The sequence below is a fragment of the Rhipicephalus sanguineus genome, chromosome 3, assembly GCF_013339695.2.
Source record: "Rhipicephalus sanguineus isolate Rsan-2018 chromosome 3, BIME_Rsan_1.4, whole genome shotgun sequence".
In the NCBI taxonomy this organism is placed as follows: domain Eukaryota; kingdom Metazoa; phylum Arthropoda; class Arachnida; order Ixodida; family Ixodidae; genus Rhipicephalus; species Rhipicephalus sanguineus.
The window spans coordinates 194,907,577-194,927,968 of record NC_051178.1 but is presented as its reverse complement, the minus strand read 5'-3'; the positions used below and the strand labels follow the sequence as shown (position 1 = coordinate 194,927,968).

Sequence of the window (20,392 nt, the reverse complement as noted above, 5' to 3'; positions counted from 1 at the left end):
AAACCCGCCGGCAGCATCATGGCAGATGGACTATCTGTCGCCGAGCATCTCAATGGCGAATAATTTACCGGGATGTGTGTGTGGTGGCAGAAAGCATGTCTCCGATAATGACATGGGTCTTGCGATGCGGCCGCGCGGCTCTAGCAACGAGAAATGGTCGAGTTTCTAGAGGAATTTCGTGGCAATCCTAGGCAAGCTCCTTTTCCTTATGTGGTGGCACTCGCGAAAACTTCGTTCAAGCGGAAATACCTAGAAAAAGTATTCGTTGTGACGAGACCTTTTTCGCATTGTTTTCCATGGGCGGCTGATGGGGAATCGCAAATTATTCGTTGTGGCGGAAATTTCGTTGCAGCGGTATTCGTTATAGCGGGATTCGACTGTATAGTTAGATCAACGTTGTGCACTTGCTTTCAATGCAGTTTAAACATGGTGGTAGTACCAGCTTGGGTTTGCATATGCACGCCATATGTACAAATAAAACCTTAACACTTTGCGGTCCATTGTCGGGCCCCTCCTGAGAATGCAACACGACCGCAGTGGCTTGTGGTTGGGCACTGCTCGACAAGTTCGTTCGTGGTTGATTTTTGTGTGTATTTTCTCATTGCATTATGCCTCACCTCTAAATGAGTAAGTAAACTTCTTTTACTTGAGCTTTGATTTCTTTAGTTTGCACCGGAAGGGACAAAAGGTGGGTAAATGTTTCGAACAGCAAAAGGTTAGGCTGCGAGTGAAAGAATCAGCCTGTCTGCTTTATTCCTTGCCCCTTGTTAGCAAATCTAACCTGTTCTTCAATTTGCTGTCTTGATGCAGGGCTTGAATGTGAGTTAATGTATCCTTAACTACAGTTGTAGTACTTAAGGGTTGTTTATTGCCATATATTAAGCATGCATATATTTAAAGAGAGCTTGAGCCTCACGTGAGAAACCATCCATCCGGAAAGGGCTCGATGAAGGCATCACGGCCAGGATAAGAGCAAGGCACTCGGCTACTTCGTTGCTCCTGGCGCAGGAGAGGGCAGGTGTATGGCCTGTGTACACACAACTTCATAAGGCACGTGCAGGTGCATTGTGAGCTCAATGTGCAGTCAAAAAAGCCAAGCCACAGCCCGTCGCTTAGAGGCTGCCAAGCTATATGTAGCAAAACAGTGTTAATTTTGCATTTCATAATTTGGCAATCTAGAAGATTCATTAACATACAATGACCTCATCAATCGTACGTAAAGATGCATGATGTCATGTACACCGCAATGTGATGCTGATTTAGTTTACATTGGTCAATTCAGTACTACGATGCATGATGCACACCGCAAGTGATTTGCACATTTTCAGGTGATGAGGAAGGCACAAAGGCACATAAATGATAACACTGAGATTGGCAACGTTGTTATTTTTGGCAGATTACAACACTGCGGAAATAATCCAAAGCAACTCATACAAAGCTTCCAATGTCTGTGCCTACGACTAAGATGCCAAACCAGCCAAGCTGCAGTTGTAATAAACTGTACTGTAGGGATGCCACTGATGCTCTTAAAGGGTTCTCCTGCACCATGTGATCTTGCTTGCTGCCAGCTATTTGTAAAAGGCAAAAGTTCCATGAGAGCTCTTGCTCCATGATGCAGTAGCAGTGCTGTTTACAGCGGGGCACACGCTTCTATGCTGAAGTCGCTGTTTACGAGACCTTGTGTGCATATCTTTGTAGCTCGGCAAGGTGGTCGGAATGGGCAATGTTGCAACACAAACACATGGACATTTTGGTAAGCGAAGTCTATCAAAAGGTAACAACTGCTATATACTCATTAACCACTGTTAGCTTAATCCGATAGAATTCTCTGCTGAGTATGCAGTCACTGACCTTTAGAAATTTTTTTAACTACTGCACCACACTTGCCTGTCATCTCTCATGACCACTTAAAATTAGAGTGGTAATTTAAATGTGGATTTCAAGAGCCTGGTGTCTTCCTTTTTCTTTGAAACACCACCAAAAAACAATGTTGGTGCACAGTTGGCACGAATTATGCGATTTTTGTCGAAATGTAGCAGGACGTAGCTGTTTTCAGCTCTCGGTGCAGTTTAGCACAACTGGCACAGCAATCGGATCACTGTATTTAACCCTTTGAGGGTTGAATTTTTTTGTGAAATGCAGCCCAAAAATGTGTAATTTTTTTATTGCTGAAATAAATTCTTCAGGCGATTCTATTTAAGAAAAAAATTGTCTAAAATTCTTTTGCGTGACCATAAAGTGACAAAAAAATAATTTTTGTTGTTACATACACATGGTTTATTCGTAGTAAAATCAAGCAAAATCCTAAAAAAGAAACTTAACAGTTCTTTATAAATAAAAATTATGCATTGTATTAAACATAGCTCACAGACATACAAAAATAACCACGCCAGAGTACTTTTCCAGCAAAAAATGTTCGTGCTCTAACACTAAAAACTTTTCAGCATGTGATAAGGCTTTGAAGCATGGCTCCACAGAGTGATCATCGGAGTCTGAACTCTTCAAAAAATCCTCGTCTGATGAACTGAGATCCAATGAATCAGATTCTGATTCGGCACTTGGGGAATAGTCCACATCAGAGGAACTGCTGCTTGACTCACTAGCAGCAGAGCGACCGGCACGCGCTTCCATAGCGTAAGCGAACTGCGTGAGTGAGCGCACGAAAGAAAAATGTATGGTTGTGCGCCTGTCCGGAAAGCAAAATGAGTGAGAAAGCTATAATAATCCTTCGCTTTATCACCAGTGAGAGGGAGTTAGTTTTTCCGAGTCCGCAAAACAGGAAACGCACCCATGGCGTCGTCGTTTGTGCAATTCAGCGCCACACAGAGACAGATGTAATCGCGCCCCGGGGAGCAATAAACAAGTCACAAGTGATCACCCTTTGAGAGATTAGAAACCAGACAGCCATCAGCTTTGTGGGCATGAGAAGCGATGACCACCCGAAGGACGAAACCGAAACCAGCCGCACCGCGAACGCGCTCGGATGCGCAAGCGATAGCCGGCACGCTGCTTTGGGAAGCAAAAAACAATGCAGAGACATCGGCACATGAAACAAAATTCCACGTATTCCCAAAGTGTGGCAGCACATGACAAGCAAGAAAAATTATCGAAAAAGGCGCGCGTTTTAAACATACCGGCAGTGTCGTACATGTACGGCGAAAACCCTCAAAGGGTTAAAGGGACACTAAAGGCAAATTACAATTTATGTCAGAGTGAAAGCTCAATGTATGACAACGTCTAAAATGGCAATATTATCAACAGCAGTGCCCTACTTACCGAGAAATTAAACTAAACGTATCACACGATGTGCGCCACGAGCGGAACATTTTTAAAATGATCCCGATGACGTATGAGAGTCTGCCTACAATTAATCACTAGTAATCAAACTAGCAGCAATAAAAAAAGAACCTTCCGTGTATCAAGAGACGTAATAAAATGCTGTTTGTTCGTTTCTGTTTGATCCATGGAAAAAAGAACCTCTTTGGCGTTGCCATGAGGAACAGTGCGCGTGGTTCAAAGGTTCCGTTTTCGCCAAATTGCGCTTCGCCCGGCGCCCTGCTTCGCTCACGCGGTCACGTCTCAGTGGTAGTTTCGGCATCGCGTATTGCCGCGTGTGTTTTGTGCGCTCGTGAAAGTCGCTCTGACAGAAAGTTCGACAAAATGCCGCATGCATGCGATGTTGCCGGATGCCCGAATGGTGCACGCCGCCAGTGCATGCCGCCGCATGCGGCAGTGACGTGTGAAAGACTGATTTCAGGCGGGTGATTTGAAGTGCGCTAACGCGATGCGGACCACTAAAACGCGATTTTATTTCAAAATAAGCACTTCCTTGGCATAAAAGTAGCACTACGAGGTTTCTGGACCGCTATTTCAACAATCAACGCCGACTTAATATTTGCCTTTAGTGTCCCTTTAAACAAAACCTGCACACCAATGCACAAAAGAAACGCTTGTAAGAATGAAAACTGACTGAAAGCATTCTTTGAAAAGTTAGCACTGACCGTTGACATCTGTGGCAAGCACATCAGCACCATTCAGGAGTAGCGCCTGAGTTGCATCGATCAGGCCATTGCTTGCAGCAACATGAAGAGCACTGTGAAGTACAACACAAAGGAAACCTCAGTCATGCCATTAACCAGCCCACAGAAAAAGTACAACTTATTATTGCAGGTAAAATACTGCACGACCTGGCATCCATGAAGGCACATGACATGCAAGAGGCTTCACAAAACTATGCAAATCTGAACTATACTTGCTAGTGGAAAAGAAAGAGGGAGAGAGTGATCCCTGCAACCAAAGCTGTACAGAAGAAGCACACAACAAGTGTGCATATAAGCTATGTGAAACGCTGTTTCTGCACTCGAAAAATTTAGAAATGCGTACAAGGAGAACTCCCCACTTACGTTTTCATGTCATCGTTGATCATATTGATGAGCTTCACGAAGTCTGCTTTTCCCAATAATGTGGCCACTGCTGCCTCTTGTTTCTGGCAGTAATACAATCCCACATGTTGAAAGAGCACAGACACTGACCCCATTACACCTTTGCAATTCAAGGGCAGGTTACAAATGCAGTGTGTACTCTAGTAAGAAACAACACAAGTGAAAATTACGCAGCCAATTAATGTTTATTTTGGGCAAAGCAACTATGACACTTAATAGAAAACAAAACTAAACACATTTCCAAGCGTCAAAAATATCATTGCAAAATTTTATAAACTAGACATCGATAGCGACCGCAGTTTAGTGTGTAGCGGTTGCAGCAAACGGTAGCTCAGTTTTCAATCCGAGTGCGCTGGCCGCTCACGTGCCTTCAGAACTGCCGTCGTTGCTATGATCGCATCTACCACGGTTTTGTTTCAGCAGTTGCAGCAAGCAGCATCGCTTTGACTTGGTCAGCATTGGATGCACATGCATTTTCAGTTTCGTCATAAGCATATATGACCGCGTCAATAGCGATCGCGGTTTCGTGCGCAATGGTTGCAGCAAACGGTAGTTCTGTTTTCAATCCGTAATTGCTGGCAGCGCACGTGCCTTCATAACTGCGTTGTTGCAATTATGATCGTGTCTACCGCTGTTTTGTCCACAGCGATTGTGGCAAGCAGCCTCGCTTTGACTCGGAGCTTTGGATGCGCGTGTACTTTAGGAATTCCTTCGTTGCCATACGTGATCAGGTCCAAAACAACCGCGGGTTCATCCACAGCGGTTGTGGCAAACGATAAGCACAGTTTTGATTCTGTGTGCTGGCCACACGCGTACTTCTGGAGCTTCCGGATGTCGCTTGACGCTTTCAGTACCCATGTTCGTATCACCCCCCGTGATGCGGAAATGTGTTTGGAACATTCGAATTTTGGCCTATTGGACACAATGGAATTTGGCTGGGGAACTTTATGAATTTGTATCAAACGGTTTGTATCACTGAGATTCTCCTGTATCACATATGACGAGTTGAGCTGTCTATCTTGTCCAATGCTAAGACACTGCACAATGCAAGTAGTGTAAGAAGAGCAAGAACACTTAACAAGTCTAATAAAAGGAATGAAAGAAACACCCAATTACCTGCAAGCAAGCATGATGAAGAGCACTATTACCCTTGCTATCTTGCACAAGGATGTCTGCATTCAGCTCCAATAAGGCCTCTAAAAATTACACACAACAAAAAAACCATTATATGTTTGTGAAACAGATGTACATTTTTAACAAGACATGTGCTAGCATGAGCTGTGTATGACTACGATGGAGGCAAGTGGCCATCTTCGAATCTCAACGTTTCAGCTTTTGAGTAACAAAAGAGGCTAGGCTGATGAGACACCAAGCAAGCTATGTCTGCCAAAAAGATGCAATGTGAAAGGACTCATGCACTGTATGGCCTTACAAGTGACCATGCCATTTCTTTGGAACATATTACATTGCACTGTCTTGCTTTAGCTGTTATACACCATATGCCAATTTGGCCCTACAAGTTGCTTGCATGGCATACATAAATGAATGGAGCTACCGTAGCTACATGACTGTAGTTCGACCCATTTTATCTAAATTTAAAATCCAAAGTTAGGGGTCATCCTACAATCGAAACCGAAACAAGTTTTGATTGTACGGTCGACTTACAACTGAAATCGAAACAAGCGAGAAATCAGGCACGCTTTGGCACGATTACGACATTACGTTTACATTTCGCCTCTAGCTGCAATATATACTGTATTTCCTCGAGTATAATCCGCACCCTCAGCAACAATTCATGGAAAATTAAAAAAAAAATGATCCCTGCGTATTGCCGCGAAGCTAGCTTTCCTGAACAGCTTTGAAGCACTGCCGTGAAGTCACCTTTGCACACTGGAATTCGTTTCTTTAGCGACATCGTAAATAAATTTCCTTTATGAAATGCGTTTACACTCTTTCTTTTATTTTCCTTTTTTGTGCCGGGCGATTTTAGAGGGGTCGACCTACATTTCAGTTGAGTTACAATCATGTAAATACGGCATTACGAACACAATAACGTGCTTTTGTGGCGGTGGGATGCATGGAGGATTATGGGAGGTCACGTACTCATACTCAGAAAAAAATTTGACGAAAAAGGTCATTCCTGTGCATGGACCTTGTTAAATATGTAGAAGGGAAAGAAACAAAAAGCACGGTTTTTACGCTAATCTATATGGTGTGTATCACACTTTACAGAACACTTATACCAGGGGCACTTAAGCGAGTGACTGTGTTAGCAGTGCCATATTGTGGTGCACAAGTTGATTAGAGAGGGCATACAGCCATTGTTTCAGTGACCTACCATGCCTTATGTAGCTGCTGGTGTTACCAAAATAAGTTTTCCTTCTAACGCTTTTTGCTCTACCCTGCAGCGTGAGGCAAGAGAGAGTGCAGCTACCTATGGACTTGCAACTCCCATGGGCAGCAGCCATCATTAGTGGTGTTTGGCCCTGGCAGTCAGCGGCATTGATGTCAGCCCCTTCCTTGACCAGGGTCTGCAGGCACAGCACGCTGTCGTCGCATGCAGCCGCATGGAGTGCAGTCCTGCAACCACCATTGCAGAGTGACGGAATAATGATGTGTAACAAGTGAGAGGGCTACAAGTTTCTGTCAGCACAGTACAGGCGGGCATAAGTAAAAGTTTTCATTGGTTTCGCCATATGTTTTTTACATTGTCAAAACTTAAAAAAAGGAGGAAATGCAGACATCAACGCCTCTTCTAACTATATGCCTGGAATGTCACTATTCTTTTCCACAGCAAACCTCCTGCCAGAGCCAATTGTGGCGGCCATGTCTCCTGCTGTGTGTGAGCGCTCGCCACTGTACTGCTTAGTCACGTGACATGACGTTGGCAGCTGCTAATGTCAAGTGTGTGTGTGTGTGTGTTTATGAGGAAACAGCACGTGAGGCACTGGCCACTGTATTAAAAGGAGGAGAGAATAGGCGAGGAAAGGGCAGCGTGTTTGCAACTCACATTCCAGGCATTGTGTTATAGGGGGCGTTGCCAGACATATACACAAATAAGGCAATAAGGCCATGCTTGAGAAACTAACTTACGGCAGCACTGCCACCTTTTCATTTCCCACAAACATCAGTGAAACCCGATGGTCCAACTTAACTTACAAAGACTAACTGCATGAGCATATTCATAAAAAGTGTGGAGCTATGGAGGCTGAGAGGAAACAGCAGAGCAGTAAGCTGAGAAAATGTGAATGATGCTGCTCACCTTTGCTTTTTGTCCCGTAATTGCACTAACTTCTTCCCAAAATGATTGAGCAACAATTCTATACAAAACTCGCTTCCATGGAATCTGTTGACAAGAGAGGGAGGAAAAAAAGAAGGCTGCAACTGACTGCGAACAGTCTTCAAATCTGTGACAAAGTAATGCAAGCTGCAATGACAAGCAGATATTCTGGTGCACATGGCAGACACAGTTGTGGCTTAATGGAGTGGTAAAAAAACAAGGAAAATTAAGTTTCTAGGACCATTCTGGCCATAATGGAATGTATGGCTAGGCTATTAAGTAACACAAACAGCTATTTCTGTTGCATATAACTTGCCTTTGTAGCCAATTTCTATTGCTTAGTGTTGACTGGCCAAGGCATGATATTTTGTCATTTGCCACGAGTTCAATGCTTGCATGCAGCTTTTCAGAGGCCCTGCCTTGATGCTGTCTATAGTTTCTTTAGAAAAAAAAGCCATGGCATAAATTATGTGTGAGCTGAGCATAGAAGCTACAACACGTGGAAAGGTTTGTGCTGGCTGCATTGGTACAATGTATTGCCAAAGGAGGGCAACAGAACTTACATAGCCTCACTCTTTTCTTGAAAACAATCCCTTAGGTATATATAATTTCGTGCATTAGAGCAGAAATTTAAAATAGTTTAGACACCTTCCTGAAAGTGTAGCTGTGTTGAACTTGTTGCCAGAATGCTTTTGCATTACAGAGCACGCAATAGAAAGTGCATATCAAAGTGCGTATGGCAGCTGCTACTGTACTATGCTCATAATGTATTGATAATATAATGCTACATACGTATTTGTCAATGATACTTGTCAAGCAATAAAATATGGCAACATCCTCATAACTGAGCCCCAATGCAGTGCCAAGTAAGTGAATGCTTAGAGATTTGGCAAAGAAAGCAAACAAGACTTCACTAATGCTCTATAAATGACTGTCTGAATTTTACTAGCAGTGGAAAAAGCACAATGGTGATGTTAACCACACTGTAATGTGTGGCTTCTTGGCCTGTTGGCATCTGCCACACATTCGGTTAGTTGAAAGTGCATGCGAAGAAGACTAATAGAGGAGTTATCTCAACATGTCATCAACACTTCGCTCAGAGAAAGCAAAAATTCCATATGGCATTTAGATATCCACATTCCAGTGTGACGGGGAGAATTATGACAAACACGAACAGCCCATTATGCCGCATACAGGCCCCATGGAAATGTCCAGAATGGGCCAACCATTCCCACGCATTGAGAGTAACATTTTTGGTATAAGTTTGCAGAATCCTGAGCTGAAGTATTCTACAAGAGGCACAGTGAAGTTTACACAAACACAACATCAGTGCTAAAGTAAAACACAGGAAGGAATGTACACAAGAGGAAAGCAAAAATGGCAGAGTATTACGAGGATGCTGGCATGAAAATGCCGTGTGAAGTAAGAAAGAAACAGTCCATCAGTGAAGAAGAAAAGCTGTAGGACCCAGTGAATGACAGAACATCACGTAGACAACACAAAATGACACACATGCACACATGCAAAAAGGGCAGGGATTGAGGAAGATGTGCTTGCTTCCAGTAGTCCCTTGGGCACTTTGAAACAGGTGGAACAGTTCAACACTGCCTAAATGCAGCAGTCTAAACAGTAAATAATAATTAAAAAAAAGAAGAAAGAGTGCGAGAGGGTGAATACTTCTCACTTACTAGTATGTAACGAACACCGGAGACATGTAGACACCCAAAAATAACTAGCAAAAGCTGAGGAAGCAATGTGTCACCTATTTGGCTGCAGTAGCCTTGATGGAATTGACAAACCTTTATAGCTTAATAATAAAACAATTTATGCTGCTCTGACAGACAAATAGTGAGCAGTGCAAATGAAGGGGCAAACCGTGAAAACACGCATATAATAGGAGCTTTTTTCACTATTATTAGCATACGACATTTTCTCCTGACCTTCCAGACATGGCCTACAGTTTGACAGCACAGACACATGCCAAACATACTAGTTCGCAGCAGCCCATGCAAAAAAAAAGAAACAAGGCACTCAGTAGCAGAAAGCAGTGGCAGTAGCAGCTTTGGGGCTACTTACGGGTTGCAACTGTGGCCAAGCCGCATCAAGTCACAGGAATGGTTAAGAAAGCACAGCAAAGGGTGGTGTGCAAAGGAATTGAAAGGGGGGACCCAAAGAAAGTGGGAAAGAAGACGGGACACTGTATCAGCAAATCAGCTTCCTCACACAGTTGACAGCACATACAAGAGCATCATGAACAACATGGTGGCACACAACAGCAGCAGCAAAAGCGTTGGCAACAGCAACAGTCATTAAGAATTCAATGAGCAACATTAACACTTTCGTGACCGCGCCTATTCCCATCGTCAATATGTTATCGATGACTTCACGTTCAAATTTTGGCGCTCTCTGAGCGCTTCTGGACAGCTAATTCCACTTAAAGTGTAAAAGAGGCAGTATTTTATCAGTTTCGCTTCTGAGTTCCTTTTTTCCGTCGCGGGGGGATTTTTAAAGCTCCTTCGCAGTCAGGGAGGTGAGCGCTTGTAGTTTCAGTTGTGGCATCGACGTCACTCACGGGTGCTTTATGAAAACGGCGAATTTCGACAGATTCCGATGAATCTGATCATCAATCTCTGGATGATGGTAGCAGCACAAATATGGAAGACGACTTTGATTCGTCAGGCATCAGTACGGACAGCGATAGTGCGTCAAACCGCCCCGGAACATCAGCAGGTATCCACCAGTAAGTTTCGCTCTCTCCCTGGGTCATTTTATCTCTGCCGCGCATTGATGTAAATGTAACCGGTGCGTACTAAAGGCCCCAGCTCTTATATGCAAGGTGTCAACTTTGGGAGGGAGCATTTGGCGCCAGCTGCAGAAAGAGCGGAGCTCTCCCTGCGAAGACGGCGCGGAGTGGACCTTGACCTAGCGCTCCGGAGTGCCGTGCGGAAGCTTCTTCGTGTTGTTTTTCACTGCAGAAGTCGTCAGAGAGATATGCAACCACACAAATAAGTATGTGTGGATGCATATTTTCGAAAATGCAACATACAGTGAGCCAGCCTTTGTTTCACCGCGTCGAGAAACTGCTTCGTGCTGCGGCATGACAGGCACTAGTGCTTATACTTTTGTTAGAGCTCTGCGAATAGCAAAATTTTGGGTGCAAAGTGAATTCGAATATTGAAGTGTGAGTGTGAATTGAACTGAATATTTTTCGAATATTTCTCGAATATTTTTCGAATACTTTGAAGCGAAATTGCAGAAAAGAAAGTTGCAGAGGATTCCTAAGCATATTCTTATGAGATAGCAACATGAAAGTGTTTCTTTTCACTGGCACCAGCGAAAAGCCCTGGCGGGGCGGTGTTTCATAGTTGTCTTATCAAGAATGAGGCAGAGGCCGAATTCTATTTATGTACATGATTTGGTGCAACCAAAGTGTTGCCGACAACACTTTACACGTGACAGACAAAGATTCCATTTCCTCAGCCTCTCCTCCTCTTTCAACTTCTGTGGAAGCCCAACTGATGTGGCGGACAAGGGTGTGCTCCTTTCAAGTGCGGAGTTCCAAATCTGCCTCATAGACATCGATATACAAGAACATCTGAAATTTTGGATGCTAAAAAGCTTCGGTGTCTGATTTTTCGGACTTCCTGCCAAAATTTCAGGCCCAAAACAGCATTAACTGAGCCCCCAACTCTGCCACATCTTACATCTCCATGTTGGAACCAGCATTTTCTTGAGTTGATACATTTGCGACCGTAGCGGAGCTTGAAAGGCAGCTTTGCAGCAATACGGGGGTGTCATGAGGTGAAGCATATTGAAAATCTAGGGACCACTTCCAATCGGACGTTTATTGTGTCTGGGCTAAGTTCGACCGTAACGGAGCTTGAAAGGCAGCTTTGCCGCAATACGACAATGCAATGAGGTGAAGCATGTTGAAAATCTGAAGGGGTCACTTTCAATCGGACGTTGACTGCATTTGTCTTTAGGAAGTTCGAATAGTTTGAATAGTAAAATTCCAGTGCGAATCGAATAGCAAACACTATTTAAAAAATATTCGAAATTTCGAATATTCGCACACCCCTAATTTTTGTATGTATGTAAATAACTTTTGTAATTACAGAATTATATTTGCAGTATTATTCTATAAGGGCTCCGAGTCCTAAACGCGTATTTCAATATTTTTTTAATGTTTACTCTGTGCAGAGTAGCACAGATGTTCTTTTGAATTTTTTTGTTTGTTACATTTTTCTTTGTTTTCATAATTTTTTTTATAATATTCAAAATAAACCTGTTGTATGAAATTAATACTGTTGGAAAGACCAATTCTTCTTCTATCATCTGATACCCTACACTTCAATAAATTTCTGCGGCAGAAAAAAAAAATTTCCTGGACTACCCAAAAAGAACTGATTTTTCTACGGTCACGAAAGAGTTAAGGAAGCCCTGCATTCCCCTGCAACGCTATGCGCACACAGCAGCTGTCTTTTTGTGGCAACACTTAATTCCAACAGTCCACAAACATGCAGATGTCAGTATTTCAGTAATCAACATACCACCAAGACAAGTTAGCGTAAGCCTTCAACTCAAGGCTCAACAGACAAGTCTGCTGCATGTACTAGCTTCTAATCGCAGCAGGCTAGTATTACATCAATGGTAACAATACAATAAAGAAAAAAAAGCAAACTCAGACAACTACAGCTAAGCTTATCTCTGAAAACATACTTATAGCTAAGTGGAACCACTTCAAGACAATGAAAACAATTGTGTTTTGGTACATAAGGAAATTGTATCTATGTGTTAGCTCGATTCTAGCACGCTCCCGATTGAAACGCGCAGGTAATTTCACAAAGTTCGTAATTTTACATTAGGAAAATTGAAAAAAAAAAAAAAAGAAAAGCTTGATGCAGATTTCTCTTTTGATCCCATTTGTAACACACACACTAACTTGAGGGCTACATTTAGTGAAAAAAAGTGTGCGTTAGAATCATGCAAACACTGTACTAAGCTCCTATGTCTCATAAGTGGTGTGGGAACACGAAAAATGCAAAGCAGTGCAAGATAGAAGTGATGCAGCAGCTTAAGTCTGAAACTGCTCATTAGTGCTCATTAAAGTGTGCAAGTAAAAGAGTTTGCAGAGAGCTAGCCCAAAGCAGGTTACAAGCTTTGTTTTCAGGGCAATAACAGTGAACTTGTCCGAGGTTCAGAATATTGTCGCAACTGCCATGCAACCTTACGTTTGCCTACTATTAGCTGACTTGCATTTCTTTTTGTTTAACAGATAAGCCTAACCTAGCACATTCTTGAAAAAGGGACATGGTGTAAATACGCGATAGTTTTGTAAACCAGTGTGTGCGTCTGACCTGCAGCACTGCTAGGAAGTAGCAAAGGCTAATCTGACATGATGCTGATAGCAGGCTTACATAACACATACAAGCATTTGTGCAAGCAAACAAGCACACATGCATGTGATGAACACAGTGTCAAAGCCACAGATGTGGTACTCACGCTGCACAATGAAGCGGACTGAAGGAGTTCCCATAAAATTTATTTGTTCGAGTGTGTTCCAGGAGTGTGCCAAGACATGGGCCATGACCTAGTGCACAAAGCACGCAATTAAAACAAGGCACAATTTATAAACGAATGAATGAACAAAGACAATACAAAAGCCTGCAATGGTCAGATGTGCCTTTGGGTTCGTGGCCCCAAACAGCAGGCAAACAAGCATTGTTTGTAGATCACACAAATACAGTGACATTAGAGAAGCATGAAGAAAAAACCTCATTAATTCAAATTTTACTGGGCCAGCAAAATGTCCAAATTAACCAATGTCAAGTTATTGTGGGTGTCAAGAAAATAGCATAAAAAGACTTCTTACATTAACACACTTTTCCTTACTAAATGAGTCCACAACATTTGCTCTTACTTTGCATAACAGCTGCCTGCAATTCTTATCTTGTAACTTCCTTCACAATGAGACCGCAGAGGAAGAACCACACGTGTCTTCATCTGGGACGCCCTTTCATGAAGCCAATGCGCGGCGGTACAATTGCACCTCATCCTCAACAGCCATATTTGTGCCGAGTCAAAATGAAACTACAGTCGCCTACCGTTTATTCGGACGCTGAAAATTCGGACATGCTCGTTTATTCAAACACCTTCGCGGCACCGCCACTCGTCCCATTGAAGTAATGTAAACTGATGACCGAAAATTCGGACGCCCCACAGTCCGTCGTTCGATTTTTCGGACTCGGGCTGGCTGATCGACTGCGACATTAGGGAGTTTTCGAACAGGGGCCCCAAAGAAATAGCATCGAGGCCACTGCGCATGCGTGAGATCCAAACAGCGTTTGGGTTTTGCGTTGGGGATGCTATTTCTCGAATTTAGTGGGAGCCCCAAAGCCTGCCCCAAAAGCTTTGCGTCAAACAAGCATGACGGCACCCATTGAAGTGACGGCTCTTGGCTAAGACCACAGTGACAGAGAATATGGGGAGTGCCCAAAGCACCGCCGACTCTATTCGAAAAATCTTAGCTCCTGCTTGACCCAAAGCGAGCCCACGAAAAGGGCTTTGGGGTTCCAAACTTCTGGGGCCCCTATTCGAAAACTCTAGGGATGGGCGAATATTCGGGCATTTCGATTATTTGAACGAATATTACAGTATTCGAATTTGATTTGATACGAATTTATAATATTCGAAATTTCGAAGTATTCAAAATGTACAAATATATGTATACGTTTGACCCAAACATAACCCCCTGTAAAGGTGGTTTCACTGCAACGTCTAGTTGCTGTGCCGTGAAACAACCCATCCAGGAAAAACCTGCACTGCCGCGAAGCCACACTTCAAGGTTAAATGTATATATTTTTTTAAGTTTAAAAGCGTGTTATATGGGCTTATATGCGCTAAGTGTAGTAATTTTTTAAATTGTAACGTATTGCACCACTTATAACTTGCACCCTACTGCTATTCAAATCTTGATACTATTCAAGGCTGCTTCCACTTCATTTCAAACCAAAAAGGTGACATTCACTCATACCTAGTTCCAATCCTTAAAAATATTGCGCAAGGGTCATGACAAACATGCTCAGTTTTCTTAATAATATGCGGTAATTACTACTCGAACTATTCGATTCGAAATTATTCGACCAAATCACTATTCGCTTCGGATTCGCTTCGAATCTCAAATTCACTATTCGCCCATCCCTTGAAAACTCCCTATTGAACGCCATGACAAGCTGTCAGCAATGTTTACAATATTTTTGCTAGGTTGCCAGCACTGAAATGTTGCACTGGCTATAACTGGAAATCGTGCCAGTGTCAAAAATCCACGCAGAAATTACCGATCTCGAAGGCTATGTTTATTGGCTACACGTAACGGTTGCCTTTTGGCTTTAGCCAGTCAAGTATCCATTGAACGGCTACCACGACCAAACAGCAGGCCAAGCCAAGCCAAGATTGGAATCAGCTGGGTGCGGCGTTTGAACGACAGCGCGTACGAGTACGACGCAGACCCTAATTCGGACAAAGAGAGTATGACAACAGAAACGTGCACCATCAACTAGCCCAATGTCGTTTCCTTTTATAGTGTGTGAGAGTTTGCGTTGTCAGATGTTTCTGTGGGTAGGCCTGATCTGTCCCGAGCTTTGTGTCTCACTCTCTTGTTGCTTGGCGTGCGAGGCCTGATCTGCTGAAACTGCTCCGACGCCACCCGCTCCATGTGCGCTGCCTGAACTAAAGAAACGCGGCAACTACAAGGCCCTGACGATGGCGAAAAAAGCGGCAGTTATTCACCAGGTGGAAGGTGGCCGACCTCAATCCGAAGTTGCTTGGGAGTTTTCACCGAGTTTGGCGATGAGATATCCATCAGCTACTCGAACCAACGCATGTGGACAGTGACTGCCATGATGACACACCTCCCACACCACAGCCATCAAATGCAGATTTAGCGTAGGCCGTTGCAGTGCTATTGCCGACCCACAGTGGTGGCCAAACATTGGCTGAAATACAGGCCGACTTGGTCGCGCATAAGCGTACATGTGTACAGACACGCACTGACAAGTTTTTTCTGGCCGCTGGGCGATAAAAATGCTTTTTTCTGGTGAATCCTTTTTTTTCGGACTCTCGATTATTCGGACTCTTCGGCGCTTCCCGCCAAGTCCGAATAAACGGTCAGCGACTGTACTACGTGCCACATTTGCTGAGAATAATAATAATAACAACTGGAGTTTAACGTCCCAAAACCACGATATGATTATGAGAGACGCCGTAGTGGAGGGCTTCGGAAATTTCGACCACCTGGGGTTCTTTAACGTGCACCTAAATGTAAGTACACGGGCCTCAAACATTTTGCCTCCATCGAAAATGCAGCTGCCGCGGCCGGGATTCGATCCCATGACCTTCGGGTCAGCATTCGAGTGCCATAACCACTAGACCACCGTGAATGAATCCATGGTTGCTAATGTTTTCGTAGCAAACATGCCTTCCTGAAGGCATGAGTCACAGGAAGGCATGAGTCCCGAGTTACCGAAACTACTGTTTCGCACACATCTAATGTTTCGCACACCTCTAATGAAAGCAAAATGCTGTCATTGACATATTTGTGCTCGGATCCTTCCAGCCACCTTCTCAGACAAGTGATTCTCACCTCCGTAACATGCCCAGTGAATGGGAGTAAAACCCTGAAGATCGGCGAGACGGTCGGCACCCTCCCCGTCGGGGCCGTGGCGCAGCAGCATTGACAGGACAGCACCGTTGCCCACAGCTGCTGCCAGGTGCAGGGGGGTCTTGCCCATGTTATCACGCAACAGGACAGTCGCACCTTCCTTCAGTAGCATGCGCACACATTCCTCGCTGCCCCCAAAAGCCTGCATGAGGCACCAGGCGAGGGTGAGAAAGAGTGAGAGACAACTCAGTCTCAAGACCCAATTTCTCACCAAGAGAACTCCACAATACACACAGCTGTACGCTAAATATTATGCAGCTCCATCCAGCAAAGCAATTCACTGGCAGCACTCTTCTGTTCAGTTTTTTATCATCAAGGTAATCTTAGCATAATGCATGTTACACACTCTAATACGTAAGCAGCCACATAGCTAACTCGGGGCCCATCACAGTTCAATGAAACATGCAACACTGCACTGGGAGGGTGGGGAGTCCATGCTATAGCCCAATTTACACAAGTATCAACTGTAGCTTTGCACATAAAACGGTCAATAATGGCTCCTTCTGTTCCAGACTGTAGCAACTTCGCGAGTGTCAAGAAGGCTTGCCAATATGCTCGCCAGCAATGCACAAGAATGAAGACGGCTTGATCTTGGTAGTGCCTGATCAAATTTAGCTTAATTTTATTAGCTCAATTATGAGATAAAGGAACGCAGACTTAAGTAAGAACGAAACGACAAGAGAGACAGAGAGTGTGAGAGACACACATAGTGTTACCCCGTTCTTGTGCTGCTACATGGACACAGCGCTACACACATAGGCAAGTCTTACATGTACTTACTCCGTAAAAGAGGGCCGTCCTGCGGGACACGTCTTCAGCATCTACAGCAGCACCATGTCTCAGCAGTAGCTCCACACAGTCAATGTGACCCTTCAAGACAGCCAGCATCAGAGGAGTCCTACACAGAGGTACAGGGAACACATGTACAGGGCAGTTGATTCATATTTCATTTTCTAGCTTCCTGCTTAGTGAAGCTGTCACTAGTGCCAATAGACTCGCACAAACGCTGCACCCCCGATAAGGCAGCTCGAGATTTGAATAAATAAACAATAAAAAAGAGGAAGGTCCAACCGAGAACAAAAACTGAGAAAAGTGAGATTCAGATGATTCATTCCACGTATAGATGTATTCCCTAATCACCGAATTCGAATTGCCACGAGTTTTAAGATAGCAGGGGACTTTAACACAATGGATACTTTGAATAGTAAAAGTTCGAATACTTCGAATATTAAAATTTCGGTGCGAATCGAATCGAATAGCAAACACTATTAGAAAAATATTTGAAAGTTCGAATATTCACACACCCCTAACAAAAACATTAGTAGAGATCGTGGTGATGTACAGTAATACCTCGTTAACTCGAACTCGCATATCTCGAAAAATCGGCTAAGTCGAAGTTTTCTGCGGTACCGAACAATTTCCCATAGGTGCAATGTATTTATTGCCCTTTATCTCGAAGTATTTCCGTGCCCACTTTCGGTTATCTCGAAATCTCGACTGAGAATGGAACCAAAATTTCGCCGCCGAACCGTTTCACAAAATACTAGCGGCAAAATGTCATACGTTTCACAAGGTTCGCGCGAGGCTGCCGCGTTTACGACGTAGTGGACACTGTTCCCGAAAGTAAAGTCGGAACCTAGCGGCATACCAACTTTGCCGAGCAACCCTGTGTCACGTCATGTGACGCTATAGACGTGCACATAAGCAGGCCCTGCAAAATAGCTCGGGTCGTACACGTTTTGTTTGCCGTCAGAGATGCGATTTCAGCATTTTATTTACGCAAGGCACGTCGCGCGGACTTTTTCGTCGGCCATGCGATGTGGCGAGGATAACGCCACCAAAGCAAAGCAAGTCACTGATGCTGCAAAGAAAGGTAGCCCTAATCAAAGAAACGGATTCGAGGCTCGAAGTTTCCGGACGTCAAAACGGCGCTGAATGTGTGGCATCGTGCGAGAGGAGCCCCTTCCAGTCACATCGACAGATAAGGACGCTTCTCTGGACTTAGCGGTGGGCTAAACTGATCTAGCCTGCAACATCGGCTGGTTTGACCATTTTCTTAAGCCAAACAACGTGGCGTCACGCACAGTGATCGCGGCAGCGTCGACGCAGCTACTTGAGGGGTGACGACATCCGCCGAAACAAGAAACATGCTTCGCTTGGTGCGAAATAAATTTGAGTGCAGCGGCGCGGATGATCGGCACATGCGATGTGTTAAGCAACTCGAGAAAGCTTTGCTAGGTGAAAGTGTTACTGAAAGGCAGACCAGCCTTAGTCGGTCTCTCTGCACTAAATAAAAAGGCAGTGCCGAAAAACACAGCTGGTTAATAGCGCTGGTATGTCATTATTTTTCTTCAAAACCTTTACAAAGAGCCAGTTAGGCGCTCCTGTTAAGAAACTGGTCAGTAGGGATAACGTTTCTAGATAGAACTGAACTTCTCAATGGAATTTGCCCAACTTTGCTTATCTCGAAATTTTTTCTGGTTTTTACTACTTCGAGTTAACGAGGTATTACTGTAAATGACTTAGAGTATTTTGTTTTAACCATGGTTAATACTTCTTTCCAAGCTACACCAACTCATTTTTCTTTTCGCGTTTTTTTTTTGTACGAGCTAATCTTGGGACAAAAGAGCCAAAAGGCTCGTAATGTGTTCACATCAGTTATGAAGTGTTGAAACTCACCTGCTGCTAGCATCTCTTGCATTGGCTGCATCGGATCCTTTGGCACTGTGAAGAAGGATCTCAAGGCACTCCGTCTGACCTAAGGCGGCTGCAATAAGGCCCACTTCGAGTGAAGACACAGATCTTACAGCCACACATATACATTATGAATAAGAGTGTCAATACATCCAACGCTGTCAGATGGCAGGACTAAATGGGCATGATAGGTTGCTAAAAACAGTCTGCATGAGATTTCAGCAGAATACATGCTAGTGCATTTACTAAACAAACATTTAGAAGATCCAAGATGCTGTGACTCTCTATACAACCACAGCTGCCTGACTCATTAAATATACAGTTGACACACGAAATTGCTAAGAAGCAACTGCAAAGCCTTAAAAGAACAATGCAGAAGCAATGTTGATGCAGAAATGTTCATGAAGTGCACAAAAACAGAAATCTGAAGGGGGGGGGGGGGTATGCAAAAATTTACAGCCCCCTTGGCTCACACTAAGGAGGACACAGGCAAAAGCGCAGGTTCTCAACTGATTGCACAATTACTTCCTATTACTTGCTCCCTTTCGGTCATCTAGACATCACCACTGTTCTACATGCCGAGACTTGGTCGCTGAGGTGTTCATTCTTACGATTCACCTTTGATTCCCTTTAATTCACATATGATTCAACCAATGCACTAGTTATCACCTCTAATCACTTGGCATACCCTCGCTACATTGAGTACCGTACAACAGGCTTCAATATGGCCTCAAAGATGCACTTTCTCACCAGCGGCATGCACTGGGGTCGCCCCAGTGCGAGGGTTGCTCCCTAGTGGCTGGGCTCCGTGCAGCAGCAACAGGCGCAGGCAGGCAGTCTGCCCTAACAGGGCACTCAGGGCCAGTGGGCTCCAGCCCTGCTCTTCTTCAGTGCACCCCAACACGTCTTCTAGGCATCCGACAGACAGCAATGCTTGGAGACAGTCGCTGTGTCCACCCAAAGCCTGTTGAACAGAAACATCGCTGCAATGTCACCTGTGGCAGCAATTTTTGAACACAGCATCTTTCTGGGCCTCTTATACACCATTTTCTGCAATGGGTAGTACGATAATGCTAACTTCTGACTAATTCAACCTGCCTTGAGTAGAGGCCTTCCTTTACTGGCCACTTTACACAGCCAGTTGCATATGCAAGGTAAGGTGGGTAGATTTTTCAAATACAGTAGAACCCCGCTGTTACGTTCCTCACTGCTGCGTTTTCCCGGCTGTTACGTCGTTTTCCGCCGGTCCCGGCATAG

General features: G+C 44.1%; 1 protein-coding gene across 3 annotated transcripts in view; it reads right to left on the bottom strand.

The window, feature by feature from the left end:
• The window catches only part of LOC119387971 (serine/threonine-protein phosphatase 6 regulatory ankyrin repeat subunit A), a 57,778-nt gene that overhangs the window by 4,666 nt on the left and 32,720 nt on the right, over positions 1-20,392 (bottom strand). For all 3 annotated transcript variants that reach the window (XM_049413772.1, XM_049413773.1, XM_049413774.1), the window contains 11 exons: positions 19,886-20,099; positions 19,121-19,208; positions 17,222-17,339; positions 16,364-16,583; positions 13,225-13,312; positions 7,705-7,788; positions 6,877-7,022; positions 5,559-5,638; positions 4,404-4,486; positions 4,002-4,093; positions 917-1,027 (listed from right to left, as the gene is read on the bottom strand). In XM_049413772.1, the coding sequence (XP_049269729.1) occupies positions 917-1,027; positions 4,002-4,093; positions 4,404-4,486; positions 5,559-5,638; positions 6,877-7,022; positions 7,705-7,788; positions 13,225-13,312; positions 16,364-16,583; positions 17,222-17,339; positions 19,121-19,208; positions 19,886-20,099 (1,324 nt within the window). The remainder of the gene's footprint in view (positions 1-916; positions 1,028-4,001; positions 4,094-4,403; positions 4,487-5,558; positions 5,639-6,876; positions 7,023-7,704; positions 7,789-13,224; positions 13,313-16,363; positions 16,584-17,221; positions 17,340-19,120; positions 19,209-19,885; positions 20,100-20,392) is intronic.